Source organism: Gorilla gorilla, chromosome 23, assembly GCF_029281585.2.
Source record: "Gorilla gorilla gorilla isolate KB3781 chromosome 23, NHGRI_mGorGor1-v2.1_pri, whole genome shotgun sequence".
Lineage (NCBI taxonomy): Eukaryota > Metazoa > Chordata > Mammalia > Primates > Hominidae > Gorilla > Gorilla gorilla.
Window position 1 is genome coordinate 26,453,457 of NC_086018.1, and position 26,119 is coordinate 26,479,575.

Genomic DNA, 26,119 nt, shown 5'->3' on the forward strand with positions numbered 1-26,119 from the left:
CATTCCAGCCTGGTGACAGAGCAAGACTCCGTCTCAAAAAAAAAAAAAAAAACAAGAGTTATGATAAATACCTAGTCAGGAAAAAAAAACAAAAAGTAAGAAATATAAGCTTTGAACAGATTTGATGGGGATGTTATGGTCTTCGGTGCATTTCTCTTTTAAAAAATTCCAGTGATAATTGTTAAAATGAAAGGAGAGGAGTAAATGAATATAAGTATCTCTGCTAAATCAGCAGAGCACAAAATGTTATACTCAACACAATAAAAGCAACAGTGTAATGTTCAAAAACATGGAAAGAAGGCTGTCTTCCTCTCACTTTATACTTGAATGGTTTCCCTGCTAAATGGCTTTGACGAGGAGTAAGGGATTCTCTATATAAATGGGCATATGTATGAATGGCTTTTTTGAACCTACGTAACGCAATGCCACAAACACTCTGATCTTGTCATCTTGTCACTTGTGATTTAAAACTTCAAGTGCCTCTAAATTCTACACAGTCTTCACGTCTTGCTATTTAATAACATTAAATAAATTTTTTTTTCTTTTGAGACGGAGTCTCGCTCTGTCGCCCAGGCTGGAGTGCAGTGGCGCGATCTCGGTTCACTGCAAGCTCCACCTCCCAGGTTCACGCCATTCTCCTGCCTCAGCCTCCCGAGTAGCTGGGACTACAGGTGCCCGCCACCACGCCCGGCTAAGTTTTTGTAATTTTTTTTTAGTAGAGATGGGGTTTCATCGTGTTAGCCAAGATGGTCTCGATCTCCCGACCTCATGATTCACCCACCTCGGCCTCCCAAAGTGCTGGGATTACAGGCGTGAGCCACCGCACCCGGGCAAATAAGTTAATTTTTATTCATACCTCTATAAGAAGTTTAAAAGCACTTTAAAAATCAGATGAATTTCTAATTTTGCATACACCAAAAGCCTAATTTTTATTTTAAAAATTAATGATATATTTTAAAATATGTATTGTTAACATTATCAATAATTCCTAACAATCAATGGATGGTATAAATTGCCATCTTCTTATTTCCAGTCACCTACTTCTTCACTTAAAATAGTGAAAGCATAGTTTGGTTTTTTAATGAAGAAATATAGATAATACATACCATGTATCTGTCATGTAAAAGTTTTTAGATTAACAGTCAAAAACTACTATAGATTCTTGACATTCCTAAAGATATCTGGACAATTCTAAATCCCTGGGCACCGTGGCTCACACTCATAATCCCAGCACTTTGGGAGGCCGAGGCCGGCAGATCACGAAGTCAGGAGTTCGAGACCAGCCTAACCAACATGGTGAAACCCCGTCTCTACTAAAAATATAAAAATTAGCCAGGTGTGTTGGCACATGCCTGTAATACCAGCTGCTCAGGAGGCTGAGGCAGGAGGATTGCTTGAACCCAGGAGGCAGAGGTTGCAGTGAGCCAAGATTGCACCACTGCACTCCAGCCTGGGCGACAGAGCGAGACTCCGTATCAGAAAAAAAAGAAAAAAGAAAACAACAACAACAACAAAAACAAATTTGCAAATGATACTATAGCACATAGCTTTCCCCACAAAATTCAGTAAAGTATGATAAAATTTTAAGTAATCCGTTTCAGCCCTCTATAGTTCTATAATACTACTGGACTAAAGTAATTTATAATGCCACTAAAATAAATCTGGGTGCAAATAAACTCTAAAGTCCATTAAGTTGCATCATTACAGTAGTTACATTAACCTTACCTGCCTGTGCAAAATCAGAGCAATGCTTCCAAGTCCTGATGACAGTCACTGTATAGCACACAGGCCATTATGACAAAGAGGAGGATGATGGGTGGTGCACAGCAGGCAGAAGTTGGATTACACTAGCAGTAATCCAAATGTGGGCATAGTTATAAAATGGCTTGATATGAGGTTGCTGGGGAGCCAGCTATGTTCACTCATTAAACAACTTACAGTGTATGCTTCAGCAAAATCACAAATTTTGGGATCACTAGAGCAATTTAAATCTTGAATGCTACACCTACAAAGGCCAAAATTTTTTAAACCACTCAACTCATATGAATTAACCTGATGAAATAACTTGGAAAAATACCTGCACATAGAAAGGTACTATAAAGACCCAGCAAATACATTTTCCTGATTTATCATTTTTGGTACTATTTACATCAAGGAATACAGGAAATTAGGCTCTTTGTTTTCTAGGCAATTCCAGTATAATTGGCAAATAGAAATTGTATATATTTAGGGTATACAACTTGATGTTCTGATATACAAATTAGGCTCTTAATAATTACTTGCCCATAACACTTTACACTCCCACAATAAACAAACAAATCAGTAAATAAATAAATGTGTTCTATTGTTTCATACCTTCATGCCTTTGTCTATGGTAATGCCCTGCCTGAAACAAAACCCTCTACTCCTCTCCATGGGGCAAATTCCCACTCCTCCCTCAAGCATGGGAAACCTTCTCTACTTCCTTCAGTTGCTTTTCTCAGTGTTCTCAAGATTTTTACTACATACTTCTATTAGAATACTTGGAACATTGCATTATAATTAAATATTAATATATGTTTCCTAACTATACTCTGACAGAGATGATGCCTTTTTAGGTCCTTTTGAGGTATTACCTCTTTATCCAAGTCATAGTATAAATATAATAACAGCTTCCTTTGAATACAGTACCAGGTAAAAGCATTTCATACCTAATTCTGTGTTAGCGTTGTAGCTGTTTCCAGTAAAGTTCTTACTATTTGGCTTCGATATGAGGTCATTTCTCACCTCTGGGCTTTATTATACCAAACTATAACCACATTTAGTCAAACATTTAGATCTTTGCTAATTTCCAGTTAGCCCCTATCCATATGTTCCTGTTTCACAAACCTCCTGGATTACATCAGTCAGGAATAGCTGCTGGCAGCTGTTTGCCATTCAATTTTGCTACCACTAAAGCATGTGAATATTTCATTGTTTAGGCGTTGTAGAGACTCTCAGCAAACATTTACTCTGGGTTCTTGGATTAGAAGAACATTTGTGGTAGGCAAAAGGTAAATAATAAACCACAATGCTACTCAACCAGTGACCTAAAAGCCTTTTGACATTTGACTCTATTGCTTACTAAGTCACTGTACATATAAATAAAGATCCAATCCTTTGTTTCTACTACAAATTTACATTTCTAAAACACAGTTCTTTAGTTATTTGGTTTATTTAATATAAGCTAAAGTAAGGCACAATAGTTCAGTGGCTTGCAAACTAACATAAAAAGTATCAGAATATGAATTAATCTGTTGCTGACATACTAAATACAGCTGGATGTGTCATTTAATGTAACCTGTCAGAACTCTGTTCTCCTCCAATACAAGCCTATTATTCAAATGTCAAATGATGGACCAATATCCAAGAATCTTCAGTTCTGCATGTGTCAGAAACAAAAACAAATATATTCCAAGGCACTGGCTAAATGCCTTTTACAAGTCAGGCACTATGTTGGGTATATGAGAGAAGATGAATAAGTGCCCATTACTGTGTCCTTCAGGGGTTTAAGATCAAGTGGGAGAAACCAATATAAACAAGCAAAAGGAATGCACGATTCGCTCCTTGAAGACAGGGATAGAGTCTTACTCATCAGTACCCTCTCTGATATATTGAATGGCTGATACATTGTCTGTAATGAAAACATGTTGAATCAATAAACCAATGGATTCATTGATCAAGTGATCAAACTGCAATAATTGCTCTAATGAAGGTAAAAATAGTGCAATTAAAGAAGAGATTAATTCCAACTTGGTGAATCTAGGAGAGCCTCACCATGAAGAGGCTTGGGCAAGGCCTTGAAGAATGAGTTCAACTTGGGCAAGCTGCGATGGAATGAGGGACTTTGGGAACACAGTAAGGGCAACTCTTCTGCCCTACAATAGGGCCCAACAATATCTCTTCAGTCTTGCTCTCCCTCGAGGTCCATTTACTTTGATAGTGGCTGTCATCATCTCACTAGCAGCTAGCTTCCCTCAACAAAATTTTGGCTGAGCACGGTGGCTCACGCCCGTAACCCCAGCACTCTGAGAGGTTGAGGCAGATGGATCACTTGAGGTCAGGAGTTCAAGACCAGCATGGCCAACATGGTGAAATCCCATCTCTACTAAAAATACAAAAATTAGTCAGGCATGGTGGTGCGTGCCCTGTAGTCCCAGCTACTCAGGAGGCTGAGGCAGGAGAACCACTTGAATCCAGGAGGCCGAAGCTGCAGTGAGCTGAGATCGCAACACTGCACTCCAGCCTGGGTGACAGAGTGTGACTCCATGTCAAAAAAAAAAAAAAAGAAAGAAAGAAAATTCAAAAGGCACTTAGTAAATATTTGTTCAATGAATGACCCAACCTAGTGGGGGTGGAAAACAACAACAAAACCTTCCTTTGGTTATCTTCAGTACAGCTGGTAACATTTTCAAAAAGACTTAAAATGCCAAGGTTAACAAAACTAAACAATATTTAAACACACACAAAGTCAGGCTTACATAGTCCATTTTCTGAATCTATCTTTATATAGTTTAGTTGGTTTGCTCAGGAGTTGGATTAGACCATTCTAAATTCCTGAAATAGCTACATTCTAACCCCAAGAGATCTGTCTGTACAGCTTCCCAAGTTTCTTACTTCCTAGTTCCTAAGGCTTCACTGGCATAAGGGAACCACTCGGTGATCCACCATGTAAGAGCTAACTAGTCTATTTTGACAAGACTTAGATCATGCTCTTTCCCCCTCAGTATTCCGCTTCTTACCTAAGCTACTTGGCAAGACAAGGGCTGAGAGACTCAACGACCTTCCTTGATCTCCCCTCTAATCAAGTTCAGAAATGGCCTTTTTTTTCCCCATTAGAGGTCCAAAAGAATAACAGTACCCCATTAAAAAAGTAACCAAGCAAAAATCCATACTTTCATTCAATACCTAGAGATGTTCTACTACAGTTCACACTATCACAGGCAGCATCTCACTTAGAGATTCTTTTCATACCACCTCAAACTTATCTGCCCTTCAACAGTCAGGAAGGAAAAATGCTTTCCCAATTGTGAAATTCACCAAGGGAACTATGCTCTCTTATCTAACTTTATATTGTTAAAAACGTTAGTCCTTTAATAATAAAGTGAAACCTACAGATAACATTTTTCAGGAAAAACAGTAACGTTCTAAGCACTGTGAAAAATTAAATGTGAGAAAAATACTTTGCCACTTAACAATATTGTCATGTCTCTGGGGAAATATTAAATTCAGAAACCTGATAAATGGATTTTACTATGTCACATTTTAGTAACATTTTATAATTTTACAAGATAATATTTTCTTTTTACCTTTCTGCTGTTATCAATATTTTTCTCTTACATCTTTCTATTCCTATAGTCTTCTCATTTTATTTACTTCTCTTGCCTCCTTTCTTTCTTTCCAACTAATTTCAACTATAAGAGGAAAAAAGGCCGAGCGCGGTGGCTCATGCCTGTAATCCCAGCACTTTGGGAGGCCGAGGAGGGCAGATCACCTGAGGTCAGTTCGACACCAACCTGCCTAACATGGCGAAACCCCGTCTCTACTAAACATACAAAAAATTAGCCGGGCTTGGCGGCGGGTGCCTGTAATCCCAGCTACTTCGGAAGCGCTGAGGCAGGAGAATCGCTGAACCCAGGAGGCGGAGCTTGCAGTGAGCAGAGATCGCGCCACTGCACTCCAGCCTGGGCGACAAGAGTGAAACTCCGTCTCAAAAAAAGAGGAAAAGAATATTTCCATATTGATTATGTGTATAAATTATTATATCTAATCCAAAAACAAAGATATGTTAAGAAAGCAATTCCCCAAATACAAATGTTTATGTTATCAAAAAAAAAGAAGTCGAATTCAGGTAAATTAAAGTCAAATTCAGGTAAATTAAGTCGAATAAAGGTAAAGAAGTCTCTCTTCTCCTCCCCTCCTACCTTCCTTTTTAATTGTAGGACTTCTCAGAACCCTCACAATGTGCCAAATGAATCTCCAAGAGGGAGACAACATGTACACCTCTTCTAAACTTTTTTAACCATGGAATTTTTTCTTCCTCAGTAAATCATGTGGAATATACTTTAAGAACTGCCTTCCTCAATTTAAAAAATGAAGAAAAAACAAATTAATATAGGTATAATACTTAAAAGGTTTAAATATTAAAAGTATTGCAAAGAAAGAACAACATCGTACCGTTAAGACAAAAAAAAAAGAGGTAGCACTCATTTTATTAACAATCTAACTGTGAAAACTAATCGGAGGTGAGTATGTAGGAAAATGCCCATCTACCTTGCAGAAGTATTTCAGAGAAAATCAAGCTATGGACAACAATATAATACCATGAAAATATACGAATTTGGAATGGCAAATCCCTTTACTTTTGAAATCACTAGTAAAAATGAAGGGATAAATAAGTCTGTACTATGAAAATACAAAGTGGTTATTAACCTAGACAACTTCTACACATAGTTCAATGCTTAGCTCTTATCATTTCCTCCTCCTTTCTCCTGCTTTTCAATGTTTCCATAGCACCCTATCTGTGGTACCATTGTTATTGTACTGTATTGCAATAATTCATTTTCTATTCTGACTTCCTGTCTAGACTGTAAGCTCATTGAGAATAGGGATCATATTATATCTGAATCTGCATCCCCCAAGTTCTAACATTTCATGAATTATTATTTTATTTTATTTTATTTTATTTTTTGAGACAGAGTCTTGTTCTGTTGCCCAGGCTGGAGTGCAGTGGCACAATCTCAGCTCACTGCAAGCTCCGCCTCCCGGGCTCACGCCATTCTCCCACCTCAGCCTCCCGAGTAGCTGGGACTACAGGCACCCGCCACCACGCCCGGCTAATTTTTTTTGTATCTTTAGTAGAGGCGGGGTTCCACCGTGATAGCCAGGATGGTCTCGATCTCCTGACCTCGTGATCTGCCCACCTCGGCCTCCCCAAGTGCTGGGATTACAGGCATGAGCCACCGCGCCCAGCCCATTTCATGAATTATTAAAAAGCTTATAGTTACTAAATTAAATTCAGTAAACATTCAAAAGACTAAACTGAAGTATCCCAAATCTTGAAATAGTGGAGTCATCATTAGTGTTACTCAATTTGCCTCCTCATTGTGATATAAATAGCCAGCACCTGGCACATAGTAAGCCCCCAGTAAACGCATATAGAAATAATTATTCAATCAATAAATCAAAGTTTGACTACAAATTCAGATCTTAGTAGAACGGGGCTACACACTTCCAAATCAAAGAACAGCTCTCGAGTCACTTGCAGCTTTTGTATCTCACTACCTCTGCCTGATCCTACCTAAAAGCTGCTGTACTGAAGCATGGGTTCTGATAGCTGAAAAATGATGGCCAAAGCTACCTTTCTCCCTCCAGGGCCTCAAACACAGAAAAGTGTCTTCACAATGCAGAGCACTGCACCTGGCATCAAGGGACATAGAAATTCTAGCACTAAGATACTTGCCTCGATTTACTGTAGCCAAAGAAATTCCTATAAAATGTGAACAAATAGGTGCTAACTGAAAAAAAACTCAGAAATTTTAAAACCCCAGCAGCTCTGAAAATCTGAAATCATTTATTTTTGCAGACAATCATAGCCTAAGTTAATTTTCTATACTTAGCACCTTTGTCTCCCATCTAGACATATGTCCATCATTTCTTTTTCAATATTCTTTCCAATTAATTGTATTATACTGTAAGCCCATTTTTCCCACTTCAATTTCTCTCTGTCTTAACCTACACATGGCTTACCTTTCCCAGATGGTATAATTGAATACTTAAAAATTAAAAAGTAGACAGAATTCTGTCTTCACAAAAATGCCCAGAGACACAGCATTCCTTTTAAGCCACAGCAATTACCAATCAGCCTAAAGGCCACCTAAATTTTAAAGTCTTCAGAGAATAGCATGACAGGAGAATGCTCCAAGTATGAGTTAAAGACTCTTTTCACCATCCAGACTATGACTTCTTTGTGGGTTTATTCTCCCACAAGAGAATGTGGGATGTATTATTCTTTTACAATTTGCTTAGGATGGATGTGTAAGTTCTCTCCAACAAGGGCTCTGGAATATGATTTTTTTTTTTTTTTTTTTTAGTGAAGACTACATTTAGCAGAAATTCAAACAGAAGCATGAATTAAGGGGTAATTTCAGATGTAGTGAAAAGCTGTAATGTCCATTCAAAGTAATGAAGGCACACGGCATTAATCTCCTAAAAAGATTCACATGCTATGAGTAGAGCAATTCTATTTCTTAGTGGGAACAAATTAAGATGATTTCCCTTACAGAAATTGCCATAATTACAAGTAATTATCTTGTACTCTCTAAATTTACCACTATAGCACATTCTGCAAATATCATTCCCTTCAAAGACTTTATTTGGAAATACAGGAGAGATTGTTGCTCTGTGAATTGTGCTACAGATCTCAAACTGATTGTTTAACAGTACTACATAATATATGTAGTAAAGACATGGCATTCTGAAGTTGGAAGAGCTTGGAATTCCAAATACAGGAGAGTCCCTTCATCAGGTAACTAATATTACCCAAAGGAGTGCAAACAAAATGAGAATGGCAAACATTCAAAGAGAAACTAGTCAAATGTGGGCTTATGCATGAAACAATGAGCAGAATCATTCTGATATGCATGGGGCAATCATGGAAAACATGTAAACAGCTGCTGTAGTATTTATAAAAATCCTTGCAGAGCCAAATAAAATCCCATCATTTGCAGCCTACTCAGTTTTTCATTTTCCTTTAATAAGAAAATGGGAGAAAAACCAGTTACTCATTGGGCATTAAGAGGAGAATAAGCATGTAAAAACCTAATTTCACTATCTTTGAGGCCAATCACCGTCTGGATTTCAGCTGGCATTTGAAGTCTATTCTCCAGCCAAACTGAGATTCCTTACCATTGTAAAAGAAAAAAAAAAAAAAACATGCCCAGAGCTTGCCTTTCCTCTTCTTGTTGCCTAGAATGTACTCCCTCATCTCTGCCTGGTAAAAATCAGCCTACCCTTCAAGTCAAGTTAAAATACTACTCTACCGTGAAGACTCTCTTGGTCCACTCATTCCTACCCCCAATTCCAAATACTTCTTCATCTCCCATCCAATCTAGCTGTGACCTCTCCTTTAATTCACTCTCCAGAGAACTTTGTGCCTCTCTGGTGATACTTAACATATGCCACCTCATATTTCAGGTATTTGGGGACTTGCCTTATCCCCACTACTAGATTGTAGCCTGAGAAATGCACTTTATTCATCTTTGCATCTCCTGCAGCTATAGTAAATGTTTAATAATATGATCACTTATGATAAATTTGATTTTTAAAATTATTCTAATTTAGAAGCATGTCACTGAAACAGTCTCTAAAATAGCTACACAGTCTATTAAGGAATAATATATATTTTAAACTCTAAACAAATATCTGGTTTTATTTAACAAAAACTGTACAATTTCATATTAATGTTTAAAGCTCATCCATGGTAAGATTATACCTCTGTGCCTATTAATCTTACCTAGTTTATTTGGTCAATATAAATAGTAACTCTACTTGTACATGTAATTACACACAGTCAATAATCTGTTAACTTAAGATCCCTCCCTTAACTGATATCTCTTACAGTTAGAATTTTTATGCTTACATTTTAAACAAAAAGATAAATAAATGTACTAAGTTTCTCCATATTTCATCTTGTTTCAATCAATGTTTAAATATCAGTAGTATAGGCCAAGCACAGTGCCGCACGCCTGTAATCCCAGCACTTCGGGAGGCCAAGGCAGGCATATCACTTGAGGCCAGGAGTTCGAGACCTGCCTGGCTAACATGGTGAGACCTCGTCTCTACTAAAAATACAAAAATGAGCCGGGCGTGGTGGCATGCACCTGTAATCCCAGCTACTTGGGAGGCTGAGGCAGGAGAATCACTTGAACCCAGGAGGAGGAGGTTGTAGTGAGCCGAGATCATGCCACTGCACTCCAGCTTAGGCAAAAGAGTGAGACTCTGTCTTAAAATAAAATAAAATAAAATAAAATAAAATAAAATAAAATAAAATAGGCCAGGCGCAGTGGCTCATGCCTGTAATCCCAGCACTTTGGGAGGCCGAGGTGGGCGGATCACGAAGTCAGGAGATCGAGACCATCCTGGTTAAAACAGTGAAACCCGGTCTCTGCTAAAAATACAAAAAAATTAGCCAGGCGTGGTGGCGGGTGCCTGTAGTCCCAGCTACTCGGGAGGCTGAGGCAGAAGAATGGCGTGAACCTGGGAGGTGGAGCTTGCAGTGAGCCGAGATCACGCCACTGCACTCCAGCCTGGGTGACAGAGCGAGACTCTGTCTCAAAATAAATAAATAAATAAGTAAAATAAAAATAAAAATAAAATAAATATCAGCAGTAAAATGTATTGATTTGTTAATACTTTAAAAATTAGCTTTAGGAATTTTACATTCTCATTCATTCTTAATTCATATGAGACAATGCAAAGATATATTATAGATTCACCTTAAAAAATAAAGTCACCGAGTTCTGCTCAAATTAGCACAATTTGCCCACATTTACAGTTATTTACTGGAAATATTGGTTCTATAATAGCCCAGTTCTTCTAAATTGCTTGTTTCATGAATACTATGAATAGGACAGCATTTATATAGTTCATTAAAATTTCTTGAGAACCACGCTAGCATCAGAAATAATTAGAACAATGACAAGCATATGCAGTTATGATTTACTTATCAATGAGATCTATTTTGTATTTGTGTAAACTGACAAACTACTTACTTTTCACCTAAGTTATTCTACCTTTATTGATAGTAGTCATTAATTTTTCTTCCCTTCTCTTGGTCCTTTGCATCATCTACAGTAACCTAAAGCTAATCCTCCCTTGAAATTATAAAGTATGTGAAGTTTGTGGTCAACATCCTCTATCTCCATTCTCAACTATCTTCTTCTCCTGTCCCCTCAAAACACAGACCCCTTAATGTTGTTTCTTGACTACCCAGGGTCCCCACCAAAGTGGGCCTGTCAGAACAGTTCACACAGTCACTATGGTCTTGATGTTTCATGAATCCTCCCTACCAGCTACATCAAGTGGTTATATGGATCCTGTTTCTCAACATCTTGCTGGATGACTGGCCAGCAAAGATAACAAAGAGCACACAAATGTTACTATCAAATTTGCATTTTCCTATGATTTTTAAAGCCTCAGCACAAAGGAATTTTAGAAAAATAAGTTATAGAAAATGTATCTGAAAGCAAATAAATTTCTCGGTATCTTCAAAATATACTATCTATAAAACTGTCTTGTCTTTTATTTATTTTTTATTCTTTTGAGATGGAGACTTTTCTTATAAACAAACCGAACCCTAGATTGCAAACTCCTAAAGAAGCAGAAGGAGAGAAGCCCAGTGGATACAGCCCTCCCCCTTAAAGTACCCAGGTCAGGAGCCAGCTTCTGAATAGCTATGTGATCCCAAGGGAACCAGTTTACCTTTCTGCTACTCTGCTTACTAGTCTGCAAAATCAAATGCTCCTTACGGTTCTTTTTCTTTTACAAATGTTTTAGTCTAAGTATTATAAATACTATCTAGCAAAAGCCTAGGCTAAAACAAGAAGGATTCTCTAAAATAAATAATATTTGTGTCACTAAAAATAACATTTTAGTTAATTAATATAGAATTAATATTTAAATATGTATTAATTATGTATTAATCACATGGGTTCCTTGGTCATTTCTTCTTAAAAGCAATTGCATATGCTCTCCAGGATATGTAATTCTACCCTTCACATAAACCTCTAATACTAGTTCCTTCCACCATGGTTTTGTATTGTGTGTATTTGTTTGAATAAGTTATTGGGGGAAAAAAAAGGCAAGTCAGATACACCAAAGCAAAAATCAGAAAAGGGGAAACTATAGTGGCATTTAGCCAATCATTCAAAATGTTTTCAGTCTCTGACACTGCATCCTCAAATATATCTAATTCTTGGTCATCAACACCACAATAAATATTATCTTATTTATCAAAAGGTCACTTATTTAACTACCTCAACTATTTAAAACATAGCCTAAAACCAGAAAGTATAAAGGGAGAACAAATGTCAAGCTTTTTGGGGTTTCTTAGTTTAATAAGCAGATAGTTGATGAATTTACATGACAACAGTATTACCTTCAGCAACATGGAAATAAAAATAAAAACCATACAAGGAAGACATAAAATTATTTTAAAAGAAAACATCAATCTGGGATCATTTAGTATAGAAATAAATAATTCTACATTCCTTAAAAGCTCCTAAAGATTTACTGTGTTAGAGCAGTAGAATAATTCATGCTTGTGATAATAATACTGAGTAATCAGGAGAAAGTTAAATCATGCTTAGTACCTTCTGTTTAAGAAGGCAGAAAATATGTAATATATTTTAGAAAACTTCACCTAAAAAGATGGGCAGGTATGGGGCAGTGGTAGCTCATGCCTGTAATCCCAGCACTTTGGAAGGCTGAGACAGGCGGATCATTTGAGGTCAAGAGTTCGAGACCAGCCTAACTAACAAGGTGAAACCCCATCTCTACTCTCCATTCCACCCTCTGTTGGAAAAAAAAAAAAAAACTAATTATTAAGCAGTAAAGACTCAACGCCTACCAAAATGATCATGTATCCACCATCACTCACTGTGACATTTTCTCTTCAAAAAAACAACAGTCTTACTTATGCCTGAAAATCTGTACTTCATAAACACAGCTCCCAAAATATCTAATATTCCTGGATTTCATCCTTCCCTACTCCCCTCTACCATCTTTATAGGTTCAAGCCTATATACATTGAGTTTTTGGAAGAGTGTGTGTCCAAACAATCAGTTCCCACAAAGACCTCCCGGCTCCCAACTCTACCAGGCCCCTATTCCAAATGTCAGCTGCTCCATAACTCAGGCTTGCCTCAACATCTGTGCTTCTACAAGTCTCAGGCCCCCAATATGATGTAAATCTGAAATATTACCTCTCACAAAGTAAATGGTGCTGGAAATATGGGTGCATTCATGAATGACCATTGGCTTACTAACCAGATATAAGATAGATAAATTTCATTCTTTAATAGTTCAAATTGAGAGATATCTACCAGCAAAAAAGCTTATATGCAGCTTTGACAACTGCCTTCAAGCTTATTTCACAAGACTTCTCTCTAAAAATGCTGTTTAGTATACAGAAGGTGTAAGTCAAAGAACATAATTTTATGTCTTTTCTTAAAATGCATGCAAAAAGGACAGAATACTCAAAATAACAATGACAGAACACCCTAACAGAATACTCTAAATGGCAAAATGTGCTGAAAAGGGAATACAGTTAAAGAATTCAATCATGTGAGAATGTGAGAACTCCTCTTAGCTAGAAGAACCTAAAAAGGGTGGACTAACAAGAAAGTTCAGGACAAAGGTTTCCTATAAATCCTGAAAATGTCAGTTAAATGATATAATTCTTACAGCTTTCAATAAAATGACATGGTTTTAGCACATCAATCAAAGCAAAGTCTTAAAGCTGAGACATACATTGTTATTAATGATATAATGAATTCACTGTAGAAGCTAAAGCTGACAGGGCCAGCCGGGATTTCAGGTTTTCCACAGCATGTCATCACTGTGACTGACTAGCAAAATGAAGGTGGCTGCTGGCACCCTTTCTTGAAGTTGGGCCAATTAAACTCTGTAGCCTCTTACACTGGCAATGTTTACTGGCTAGCTCCAGAATAGTAAAGGTGCCAACTCAGATTTCTTCATCACTGACTTCCTTCACTTCTTGTCAAGTCTATTAACTACTCCCAGCTTCTCAAATGTTCCTGGAAGTAGTTTTCTATAGATGACCATTCCCTACCAATTTTACAGAATCAAAAATATTTAGGCCTAAAAGGAATAAAGATTTAGTCTGGTGGTTTACAACCATGGCACTCCTGCACTGATATCACATGATCAATTGTGAGCTGTGTCACAAATAACTGTAACTTTCCCATCTCCTCCCCGTTTTTAATTGAAAGGAAGTTCACATAACATAGAATTAACCATTTAAAGTATTAAATTCAGTGGCATTTAGTACATGCACAATATTACACAACCACCACCTCATAACTGTGACTTTAATTTTAATAGGTGCATAGTTAAGATTATCCCTTTAATGAGTCACCCTCATTACTAATGAATAAGTCACCCTCACTTATATTCAATATTGCATTTCTGAGAGGTTGATAAATGGATAGAGATAAATTTGCAAGCTTAGCATTTCTAATAACTGGCCAGTCAGATCTTGCCAACTGACTGAAGATCACTGTGCATCTCATCCCATAAATATATTCATCATTTATACATTCATTCATTCAGCTCCTCTTCTGTGCCTATGCCCTCAAAACTTTAAACTGATAGAGACAGACATACTGACAGCTTCAGTACAGGGCTACAACTGTGGCCTATAAAAATATAGTCAAAGGAGGGTATGGCCATCTATGCCTGGCAATAGAAGAACTGCTTACAGAAGGATTCACTAAGGAGGAGAAGGCTGAGTTAGTTCTTAAAGTATAACCAGTAACAAAAGGAAGGCAAGTTAAGAAGAACATGAGGAGAAGGCCCTCTAGAAAGGGGAAAGAAACTTAGTGAGCCATGTCCAGGTAGACTATGGAGTATTATCATACTACGAGGAAAAACATATTAAGTACTTTTTATATGCAAGGAACTCTCATAAGCATTTTACATTATAACTACAGAGTCACACTAAGAGCTAGGTGCCATTCACATTAAATAGCTGAGATCTCTGAAGTACAGAGAAGTTAAGTAACTTGGCTACACAGCTGCTGAGAGGCTGGACTAGAATTCAAGCCCAGGCAGTCTAGCTTCAGAGTCCATCCTCTCTATCTATCATGCTACAACCTGTACTACAGTCTTCTTTTTCATCTTCTTCTTTTGAATAAAATTAATTGTTTAAGGTGGATATTTTATGATGTAAACTACAATACGCCACAACACACTGAAAGTGAACAAATGACTTCAACAGTGAGTGGGCACCACTAAGAATCCCTTTGACCTTTCAGCAAATGAAAGCTCAAGTGACAAATCATATCAGAAGATCAGTAAAGCTTATTTTATTTCTTATTCTTTTAATTTTTTTTTTTTTAAACAGAGTCTCGCTCTGTCACCTAGGCTGGAGTGCAGTGGCATGACCTCAGCTCACTGCAACCTCTGCCTCCTGGGTTCAAGCGATTCTCGTGCCTCAGCCAGCTGAGTTGCTGGGTTAACAAGCATGCACCACTATTCCTGGCTAATTTTTGTATTTTTAGTAGAGATGGGGTTTCAATATGTTGGTCAGGCTGGTCTCGAACTCTTAGCCTCAAGTGATCCACGCACCTCAGCCTCCCAAAGTGCTGAGATTACAGACATGAGCCACTGCACCCAGCTCTTATTCTTTTAGAATATAAAAATACATAAAAACATAAGTTCTCAGATTTTCCCATATGCAGTCATTTTCCTGCAACCATCCCCTCTCACCCCAGCCCAGTTTATGCTTATCCCACTTTCGAGAACATTTACTAGACAAGGAAGAAACAGCGTAGGGCTTTAAGAAGGTGAGTAATATGAACAGATATGCATTTTTTTTTGTTTGGGAGTTTGTTTTTTTTGTTTTGTTTGATACAGGGTATTGCTCTGTCACTCAGGCTGGAGTGTAACGGCACTATCACAGCTCACTGCAGCCTCAACCTACTGGGTTCAATCAATTCTCCCACCTCAGCCTCCCACATAGCTGAGACTATAGGTGTGCACCAGTGCACCTGGCTAATTTTTGTTTTTTTGGTAGAGATGAGGTTTTGCCATGTTCCCTAGGCTAGACGTGTGTTTTTTTAAATAATTACTTGGAAGGATTAGAGGGGGAAAAAAGAGGCCAGAAAAAGAAAATCCATTAGGATGACATTTGCAATAAATCCAGCAAGCGATAATAATGAGGCACTAACTATAACAGTGGGGAGTCAAATGTGAAAGATTAAGTGACTCCCCCAAGGCCAAGAGTCAAGAGATCCGCCAGAACCAAAACCTGGGTCTCTTGGTTGCACTGATCTGGGAATGGAGTATAGAATGGATTTGAAGAAAGACTACTATCATGAAATTTCTAAGACTTCTCTGTATAACTACTTTTGTCCACAATACTTATTTTTAAAGTCTGATTTTATACTATTAAATAAACTGTGCCCCAAAATGAATAATATAATGATACCAACTAGCACAGCATTCTGGCAAGTAACTAAGTAATTTAGTATAGGCATATTAAAATTTAAGACTTAGCCTTATAATACAGAAACAAACTACTCCATCATAGAGAAAGCGTAGGGACTTGAAATACATTCTTTTGTAAAAGTAATAAGCTATTCTAAGACACAAATCTACAGGACATAATCCTCACAAATGAGCTTCCAAACAAGGCTTTTAAATGGAACTCCATCAGAGAAATCATTTGAGAGCCAGATTCACATTTTATTAATGAGACAAGTATAACAAGATAAATATATCATATGACTCTCAAATGACATAATTAATGTAGCTTATGTCGACATATTCCTATTAATGGTCTTTTATTATGTGTGAACAGTAAAATAACATTAGATAAGCAATGAAAAAATCCAATCAGCAGCAGCTTTCCTGAAGGTTTTGACTGCAGTCTTATTTACACAGTGTTATCTGATACTAATCCATGGATTTTAAAGAGCAGAAATAGCTTCAGAATTATAAACAAACATGTTCCTATGAGATGAGCATTTTAATTACTATCATTTCTGCAAATATAAAGATGTGATGCATGATATAGTCTCTTGACTAAAGGTAAAAACGGGAAAGTATATTTTTCCAGGCCAATAAGGTTATATGAATAAAAGAATCATGACACTGGATGGGGTACCTGGTTGACAGAGCCTGGTACTATGTTTTAACCATGACTTTCACTGAGATTTTGCCGAGAGTGTGATTTCCCCCTCCCTACTATTGTCTACAAAAGATTAGAAATGAGTGACAAAATATTCTGGTTTTCTTTAACAATCCACTACAGTCTGCATCTATGAATCAACTGAAATATAAGAAAGCCTAAAAATATAGGTTTTAAAAATAGTTCTGACTTACTTTCATAAGAAATAAGTATATATTGAGCAACTATATTATCCTTGGCACCAAAAAAAGAGTTGTAAAATATGGTTCCTGAACTCAAGGAGTTTTAAGTTTAATGAGGAGGCAAGATATACACACAAATAGAGATATATGCACAAGGAGACCAAAAGATTACAACCAATAAAAGACAATCCACTTACAGAGGCACAGACTCTAAATGCTCCAAGAATTCAGAGGTGAGTAAAATCACTATGTTTTTTTTTTCTCAAGAGGAAAGGGGAATGGGAAGAAGAGCACCTTGGTGCTAGTATCTAGAAGTGACGGAGCAAAGCTCTGGCTAACATTCATTTATTGGGATCATCTCAGCTTCATCTTTCTTGGATAAAAATCCCTGGTCAGAAAAATTCCCAAGTATAATGGTAAATAACACACATTTTGAAGTAAATAAGGCCTGGTCCAATCCTAGCTGTGACCCTACCATGCTATGTGACTGGGTAAGTCACTTCACCCCTCTAAACCTCAGTTTGCTTATATGTAAAATGCAAATTATAACACCTACCACCTCACTGGATAAGAATTAAATAAACACATATAGAGCAATTAAAGATGACTAGCATAGAACGAGTGCTTTTAAAATTATAGCTGTTTATTTATTTGTATGATATTAAATGCCATTCTTACCATGACAAGATTGGGTTAACTGCTCAGAATCTTGCTTTTTTATTTTAAACTTTTTTGTGGTATGATTGACATAGAAAAAGCTGTACACTTTTTTTTTTTTAAGACAGAGTTTTGTTCTTGTTGCCCAGGCTGCAGTGCAATGGCGTGATCTCGGCTCACTGCAACCTCCACCTCCCAGATTCAAGCGATTCTCCTGTCTCAGCCTCCTGAGTAGCTGGGATTATAGGCACCATCACCACGACTGGCTAATTTTTTGTATGTTTAGTAGAGACGGGGTTTCACCATGCTGGCCAGGCTGGTCTAGAACTCCTGACCTCAGGTGATCCGCTCGCCTCGGCCTCCCAAAGTGCTGGGATTACAGGCGTGAGTCATCACGACCAGCCAGCTGTACACATTTAATTTATACAATTGAATGAATTTGGACATATAAGTATATACTTGTGAATCTTGCTTTTTAGGGCAATTACATGGCTCTTGGTGGGAGACCTATTGCACTCTAGAAGACTGGGACCTAAGGTTCTCATTGACACTGGGGGCAGAACATGATTAATTTTGTTCTGACAGTTTCTTTGTGAAAAGGTTGGAAACCCTAACTGAATATTGCAGACTCACACCTTTAAAAAGCTTGTTTTAGTATTTAGATTAATCCAGCAAGTAAGCAGAGAAAAGAGAGGAGAGAGCTCCCGTTCAATCATATACCCCAGCTGCATGCTCCATTAGAAACAAAGAAATCTAGAACCTATAATCACTCTCTTACAGTGAGCCTAGGATTTAGAAAAGCCAAAACTAGTAGTGACTGACAGGACACCATGATAGCAAGCTACCACAAATGCTGCTTGGGGTAGCACTCTTTGGATGATCTTCCTAGCTTTGTTAAAATCACATCAATGCAGTATCACTTTTCATCTGTAGGGTAAATGGTTTTTATGAAACCGTTTGGTAAAACACATGGCATGTGACTGTACCACTACAAATGTGTTAGCAGACTGAGCCAGAAACCATGGCAATGATCTGATCATGTGAGTATTCTGGCAAGAGTAAGAAAATAAACCTAATCTTTGTAAAGACTTACTGGTGCCCTACCAGAGTTGGATATCTAATCTCTTCCAAGGGAGCTCCTATTTCCAATGTAGAAGAAACAAGAATTGTTGTCAAGCTACCACCAAATAAGCATATGGTATTTGATGGCTCGGCTTATTTTTTAATCTTTTATGAACTCTGAAGAATTGTATCTGGATCTTTACAACATGATGATATGAGATTATGAATACAGTGAATAAATACAACCTTCTGGTATAGCAATTTAAGCATCACAGAGTGAGTAAATACTGCAGAGTGAATCCTAACACTTGAAACAGAATCTTCCAGAGTCCAGAAATCCACCTGACTGCCAAGAATAATACTTCCGTGGTTCAAGCAATACCAGTACCCAGAGGGGTTTCCACAGACATAACCACATGAGTTACTGCATATTGGGTAAAATAGAAAAAGCAGACGTTTATGAATGTAGAGTTTGCAGACATCTTAAAACTACTCATAAACATGCAATTACAAATATAGAAGAAATGGGGGACTTTAGGAATACGCAGCATCTGTTTAAATTGCTTAATTATATGGTTTCTTCTATGAGTTTTCCTCGTTCTGTCTGTATCGGGGTTGGAGGTGGGGGTGGGGAATATATGGTTCTCTCAACCAAAGTGAATGGAATCAATCTCACTGAAAGAAGCTCTATGATGAGAACTATTATAATATATGAGAGATTCTTGACTTCAGGATGAAGTAGAAAAGACACAGGGTCAGAGGACAAAATGCCATCAATTAGATATCAAAGAAAACCTTTCAATTCACCAGGCTATGCTGAGGCAGGGTTTGTTAGATTCTCTAGCAATAAAACAAATGCACAATATCTTCTCATGCACCTCACACATGATTTCTATTTCAGTTCTGATATAAAACACGGTATCACACATCGTGCCACAAAGAAAAGAGTCAGTTTAGCTAGTTCAAGTAAAAACCAGGCAGCGGCTAACAGAGACAGGTCAAGGCTGGGGAGGACCACAGCACATTCAGTTTGCTATGTTTTCCTTCAGAAGAACGTCAATAAAAACCACGGCCAAATGAGGTATTTGAAGTTTAAAAAAAAAAAAAAAAAGTCCTGTTACGCAGTGAACAACCGGGTTCGCCTAACAGTTAGGGGCAGTCAGACAAGTTGGCAAAAAGGAGCCCTAGCCAAATGTACAGCGGCCAACAACTTGAAGAAAGCTGTCTTTCTCCTTCGACGTCCTAGGGTAGAGGGACCAGTCCCACATTTAGAAACGTTATTTCTGGGACCAATAGCAATTTATTTTGATAGAACCGCTGGATTTTTTTTTTTCTTGAGTTCTCAACAAAGGAGCCATATTAGGAAATAATCTCGCAAAAAGCAAAGTGCCCCCTCCCCCTTTTCCCCATGATCGATTCACACACGCTGGTGCACGCTGACACGCACAGACACACGCCCGTGCACAATGGCCAGCGCAGGCAATCGCACGGGCCCACGAGGCCTCAGGAGCCCCGCAGGCTGAAGGCCCGGCTATGGCCAGCCCCAGGCGCTCAGGCAGGAGGCCTCTCGGCCCGCCGCCCCGGAACCAGCTGCTGGGCTGGTGCGCTGGGGCTGCTCGCCCCCCAGCGGGGCCCTGGGGAAACGGCTGCCAGCGGCTCAGAGCCTTTTAACCCCTTGGGGAAATACGTGTTATAACACCACCTGCGGGGCCTGTGTCAGGGATGCAGCCTCAAATCCACTCCCGCCCCACGCCCCGCCATGGGACAACACCTAGTAGGTCTTGGCTGGCTCCTGCAAAGCTAATCGTGTCGCTGTCTGCACAGGACTTCTAAAGCAAACGGGTGCTTCCGAGCTGTCACCCCTGGGGCTCCAGGCATATCACGAAGGAAAAACTTAAAGGGCAGTGGATGCAGACCAGATTTGGTAACTCGTCCCTAAGGGACTGATGCAAGTCCCAAAGGGACCAGGGCTGTTTGGACCGGCTGGCCCAGCAAACTACGGAAGGGGTGGAGAGACCTGAAGGTAACCGCCCCGTGTTACCCTTCCCCGGGTCGGGCTTTGGGGCCCCGTTCCCCTCTCCAGGACACTTACCTTCTTCCGGGGCTGCCATTTCATCATATTTGTAAAGCCGATACGTGGAACATCAAGATGTTGGCTGGGGACTGGGGGCAGATGCAGGGCAGCGACGACTGCAAGTCATGCTGCCTCCCTCCCACCCCCTAATTCTTTCCCATATTCACTGCGAAGGGAAAAGCCCCAGGAGAGTCCAGTCTTTTCGCCTTTAGTTCAATGAAAAGTATCCCCAAACCACGAACACACTTCCCACCAGGCTAGGAAGTCCCAGCAGCCACCGGCGTACTCCTGCCAGAGCGGGGCATTTTCCCGGCCGGCGCCTGCAAAAGGAGCCTGCAGCAGGGGGTCTCCAAGCTGGCTGCAGAGACCCTCCCTCAGAGAAGAGACTGAGAACGCGAGCTGCTACAGAATCCCAGCCGGGCTTCTGCCATCCAAACCCCTTTTGGCGAATTCTCCTCTTCTCAAAAAAGATTAGACAAGCAATCAAACCCTCACGCGCAGCCTGGAGCAATTCCCACAATTCTGGGTGTATTTCTCGTTTGTAAAATTTAGCAAAGAAAATTCCAAAGATCTGTAATCAGAGCTTCTTTACGCTGTTTTCGCTTCCTTCTTGGATAACTTGGGAAAAGGATCTGCCCTTCTCGAAATGCCTACCTTCCCTGAACACTGTAAATAGGAAAACTTGGTTTGTGTGTTTAGATTTTTTTTTTTTTAATTCCCAAGAACCTTAGTGGGGAAAGGCTGGAAGGAAATCCTGCAAGAACCCAACTCCACAGCTCAGTCTGCACTAATGACTTCCTTCCCTTCAGTGCGAGCACAGCCAGCCCAGCTTCAGCCACACAGAGCAAACGGTTTCTGGGTCTTAGTGCCACGACATCTGCTCCAACACAAAAAGTAAAGCATGCAGTTTCAGAGGCACCCAACGGCTCCTAAGGAATCAAAGCCAAAAACACCTAAGTGGTCAGGAAATCATTTCAAAAGACATACTTAGACTTGTAAGGCAGTTATATCTAGAGAAAAAAAAGGAACAGGAAAGTACTCTAGGCCAAAATCTTAATTTCTGATTTGAAGAAAAAAGATTTGAAGTATCTGACAGAATAAAATATTTTAATCAAGAATTTTACCCCCAATGAACTTTAATAGATTCCATTTCCTACTCTAAATTTAGCACTAATTTCATTACTATAAAAAATATTTCTATGGGGATTGAGTTTCATTCATCTTCTGTGAAATCATTCCATCCTATTTAAGGAGATACATCTACAAATATAAAAATATTATATAATTCTACTATTTATCATCCAACATGTCTGTCAACTCCTAAACCACCATAAAGCTGTTTTGATAGCTGGGAATATAACGGGTAAACTACTAGAATACCAACTGATATGCATAATAATAGTAACTGATGTACCAATGTTCCAACAATGTTTAACTTATTACCCTCAGACTTCTGTATGCATTCCCAGGATTAGCTAATGTGGGAGATTATATGCAGATTGATCACTAACTATATCAGTATAAGTAAGTCATTAAAACACCCAAAACAATTAGTTAACTCAAAGGGACTGCTTTTGAGTTCTTTTCCAAGCCTGAGAATCTGAAATTCAATAGAGGGCATTATCTTTATAATAATAATATTAACAATTTTAGTTGAATGAACAGGCACTATTTATTGAGCCACTAGTCTATGCTAGAACCTATGCCTACATTCATTATCTCACAGCCCTGCAAGGAAGGTCTTATAGTTCCATTTTCCAGACACTGAGATTCAGAGTGCTCATTTACTCAACCAAGACCACACATGTAGAGCATAGCGGGGCTAGAATTCAGACCCACAATGACCCTACTAGAGCTTATGCCTTTTCTAGGACATGCATCATAGCTACATGCGAACTTCTCGTCTCAAAAAACTTAATAAGTACTACTGACTTAAGCACCTATTATTTCACTGCCAGTCCCTGTTCCAAGTACTAAAAATATGAGTAAGATGTTGTCCCTGCTCTTGAGAAGATTACATAACTGCAGGCGGCAGTCACAAGTAACTCCAATACTCTGTATATATTTGACATATCAAAATCATTCTGGACAACTTTACTTGGATATGCTACTAGCACAGAAAGCTCAATAAATTTTAAACCAAATTCATCAATCTACTCCAAAATCAGCTTCTCTTCCCAACTTTCCTTTCTCTATCTACAACACCATTATTATTCCAGGATCACAAACTAAAACCTAAACATCATTCCTTATGTGTAATCTATCACCAAGTCCTCTCTTTTTTCTTAGACATCACAAATTCTTACTGCTGACATCTGAAGCCAGAGCCTCACAAAACAAACATACATTAAGTATCAACTAGATACAAAGCATCACAGAGGATAGAAAGGTATAAGACTAAGTCCTTATGCTGGAGAAAGTTACAAAGAAGTTAGGACAGAACCAAAAACCTATAAGAAGACAACCAGGCACTCACTGTTTAGTCAGTTGAGCAACAAATGAATTAGGTGGTCAATAATTTCAGGTTCTCCAGGAATTACCAAGGATAAATCATCAAAAACTGGGATGGTCAAGGAAGATTTCACAAAGAAACTTGAAGTAAAAATTCAGAGGAGACACAGCTTAGTCTGGAGCCAAAAGCCAAGGTTCTTACCATGGACTGTAATGCTCTTCAAGATCTGGACCCCTCCACCTTTCTGAGCTCACCTTTTACCCTTTTCCTATTCCCTTACTCAGCACCTGCCATACTGCCCTCTCACTGTCCCCAGAACATGCCAACCATACACTTGTGCTCTCTGCCTGGATTACTCTTCCTCCAGATGCCCTCTTGGCTGCCTCCCTAAGTCCCTTCAGGAGTCTATTCAGATATCATATAGAAAGGCTGTCTCTCACAATCTCACCTAAGATAATATACACTATGACTCTCACACTGTTCCTTTCTACCCTACTTACCCTGTTACATTTTCCTTCATAGCCCTGATGACATATATATCTATACACACACACACACACACACACATATGTATTTCTAAAATGTTCATTCACACCACAAGAACATAAATTCCAAGGGAGCAGGGACTTGACTGTTATAATACCAACACCCAGTGAACAGTGTCTGACACACAGCAGGCAATCAATCAATATTTGTTGAATAAAACAATAAAAGAAATAGAAACAAGATAATGAAGAGAATAGTGTCAGCAAAGGAGGCAGACATATTTAAGATGTGTTCAAAATACAAAATAAAAATACCGAGCCGGTATCTAAAATACAAGTATGGGAATGTTAGAGGCAGGGACTTTGTCTTGTTCAACTTTGTAATCCCTACTGCCTAAAACAGTGCCTGGAACAGATACTGGAACAAATACTCAATATTTTTTTAAGGCAAAAGAATGAATGGGTGTAGGGGTGGGAGGATGGAGAATGAATAGTGAATAAATTCCATTCCATTCCATATAAAGATACTTTGGCAAGGTATGTTGGAACCAAATGGCTGGGAACGCTGACTGTAAGGCGATATAGTTTGAATGTTTATCCCCTCCAAATCTCATGTTGAAATATAATCCCCAATGTCGGAGGTGGGGCCTGGTGGGAGGTTCGGATCATGGGGCTGGATCCCTCATGAATGGTTTGCTGCTGTCCTCACTCGGAGTTCACTTGAGAGCTGGTTGTTTAAAACAGTGAAGCACCCCACCATCATGCCCCCATCTTGTTCCCGCTCTTGCCATGTGATGCACCATCTCCCCTTTTGCCTTGGGCCATGACTGTAAACTTCCTGAGGCCCTCACCAGAAGCAGATGTTGGTGCCATGCTTCCTGTATAGCCTGCAGAACCATAAGCCAATTAAATCTCTTTTCTTTATAAATTACCCAGTCTCAGGTAATTTACAGCAATAAACAGTCCTGTATAGCAATGCAAAAACAGACTAACAGATAAGGCAAAGAAATTTGGACTTTATCCTGTAGGATGCAGAGCATTGAAGCTATAAACAGTAGGAAAAGGGTAGAGTTGAAACTGCATTTTTAAGCAATCTAATATACAACAAAATATTAACTATGATTTTATAGAGCTGTTTTTTTCTGAAAACTCTGTGCCTGATTAAAATGCTTACTATGACCACTTGACAGAAAACAAAACTGAAGTTCAGAGGACCTAAGTAACCTGTGCAATGCCACAGAGCCAGTCAATGGCAGCAGAAGAGCTAGAATCCAGGGTTCTTTCTTATAAACCACTGTCTGGGTGATGGGGCTAGGAACCTACAATTGCTTTAAGAGTTAAGAGAGACATTTCTACTTTCTTTACTTCTGACTTGCTATATAACAAAAGTTTTCAGAAAGGGAAGGCAAGTAACATAAATAAGTGAAACAGAGACAGGTTAAAAAAAAGGGGGAATTGTGAGGATTGTAAACCTAAAGATACATGAATCATGTTAAAAGGGGCAACTGCTAAGCAACTCAGTTGATGTCCTTTAGAAATATCAATTCAGCAATATCAGATCCTCTAAATTTTCATGAGAAGCTAAAAATTTCCTAATTTTTAACTGTTTGCTCAAAAATTCTAAAGCATCCTAACAGGCCAAACAAAACCTGCCTATAGGGCTAAATTCCATCTGCAAGTCCTAATTTGTGACTGCTGATTTAAACCACTCAAGGCTTCAGTTTCTCATAGGTAAATTAAGAGACCCAGTATTTCCTAATATGTTGGGGTGGTTTTTCTGAATGCATCTGTGAATCCATATGCATACCACACATGGTCTGTAGACTGAAGTCTCAGTCTTAGGCTCAGATGTTGCTGGACTTAATAAAGTTATTTAAACTGGGGGTGGGAATACAGAATCTGAGAACAGTAAACTGAATCAAGAAGGGAGAAAATATATTTATGTTTCTGAAGAAATAATTAATCTAAAACTTCAAAGTGATACAAGGCTTTAAACTGGTTTTCAATTTTTTAGGTATATTTCCTTTGGGTCGCTTATTTGTGATCTGTATAGCACTTGTTTCCCTGCTGTCTGGCTTTCATTTAATAGGTACCACTCAACAGAGGACTATTACCTAAAGCCTTTAAATACCCACACCATCTTAAATCACCTTATTTTTTCTTCTTTCTTTCTTTCGCTTAATCCAAATTGAACCTGTATTTACATCTGAAATATTTATAGAATTACTATTGTATCAATATTTTTTCATTAGGAATG

General features: G+C 38.6%; 1 protein-coding gene across 7 annotated transcripts in view; it reads right to left on the reverse strand.

Annotated features, from left to right (window-relative positions):
• TTC28 (tetratricopeptide repeat domain 28) overlaps nt 1–26,119 on the reverse strand; it is a 718,078-nt gene that overhangs the window by 459,818 nt on the left and 232,141 nt on the right. For 2 of the 7 annotated variants that reach the window (XM_055374087.2, XM_055374086.2), the window contains exon 1: nt 20,944–21,926. The exons of 4 other annotated variants lie outside the window; for them this stretch is intronic. In XM_055374087.2, coding sequence (XP_055230062.1) covers nt 20,944–20,970 — 27 coding nt within the window. In that variant the 5' untranslated portion in view covers nt 20,971–21,926. Of the gene's footprint in view, nt 1–20,943; nt 21,928–26,119 lie in introns of those variants that run through there. One more of the 7 variants, XM_055374085.2, reaches the window with a different exon arrangement.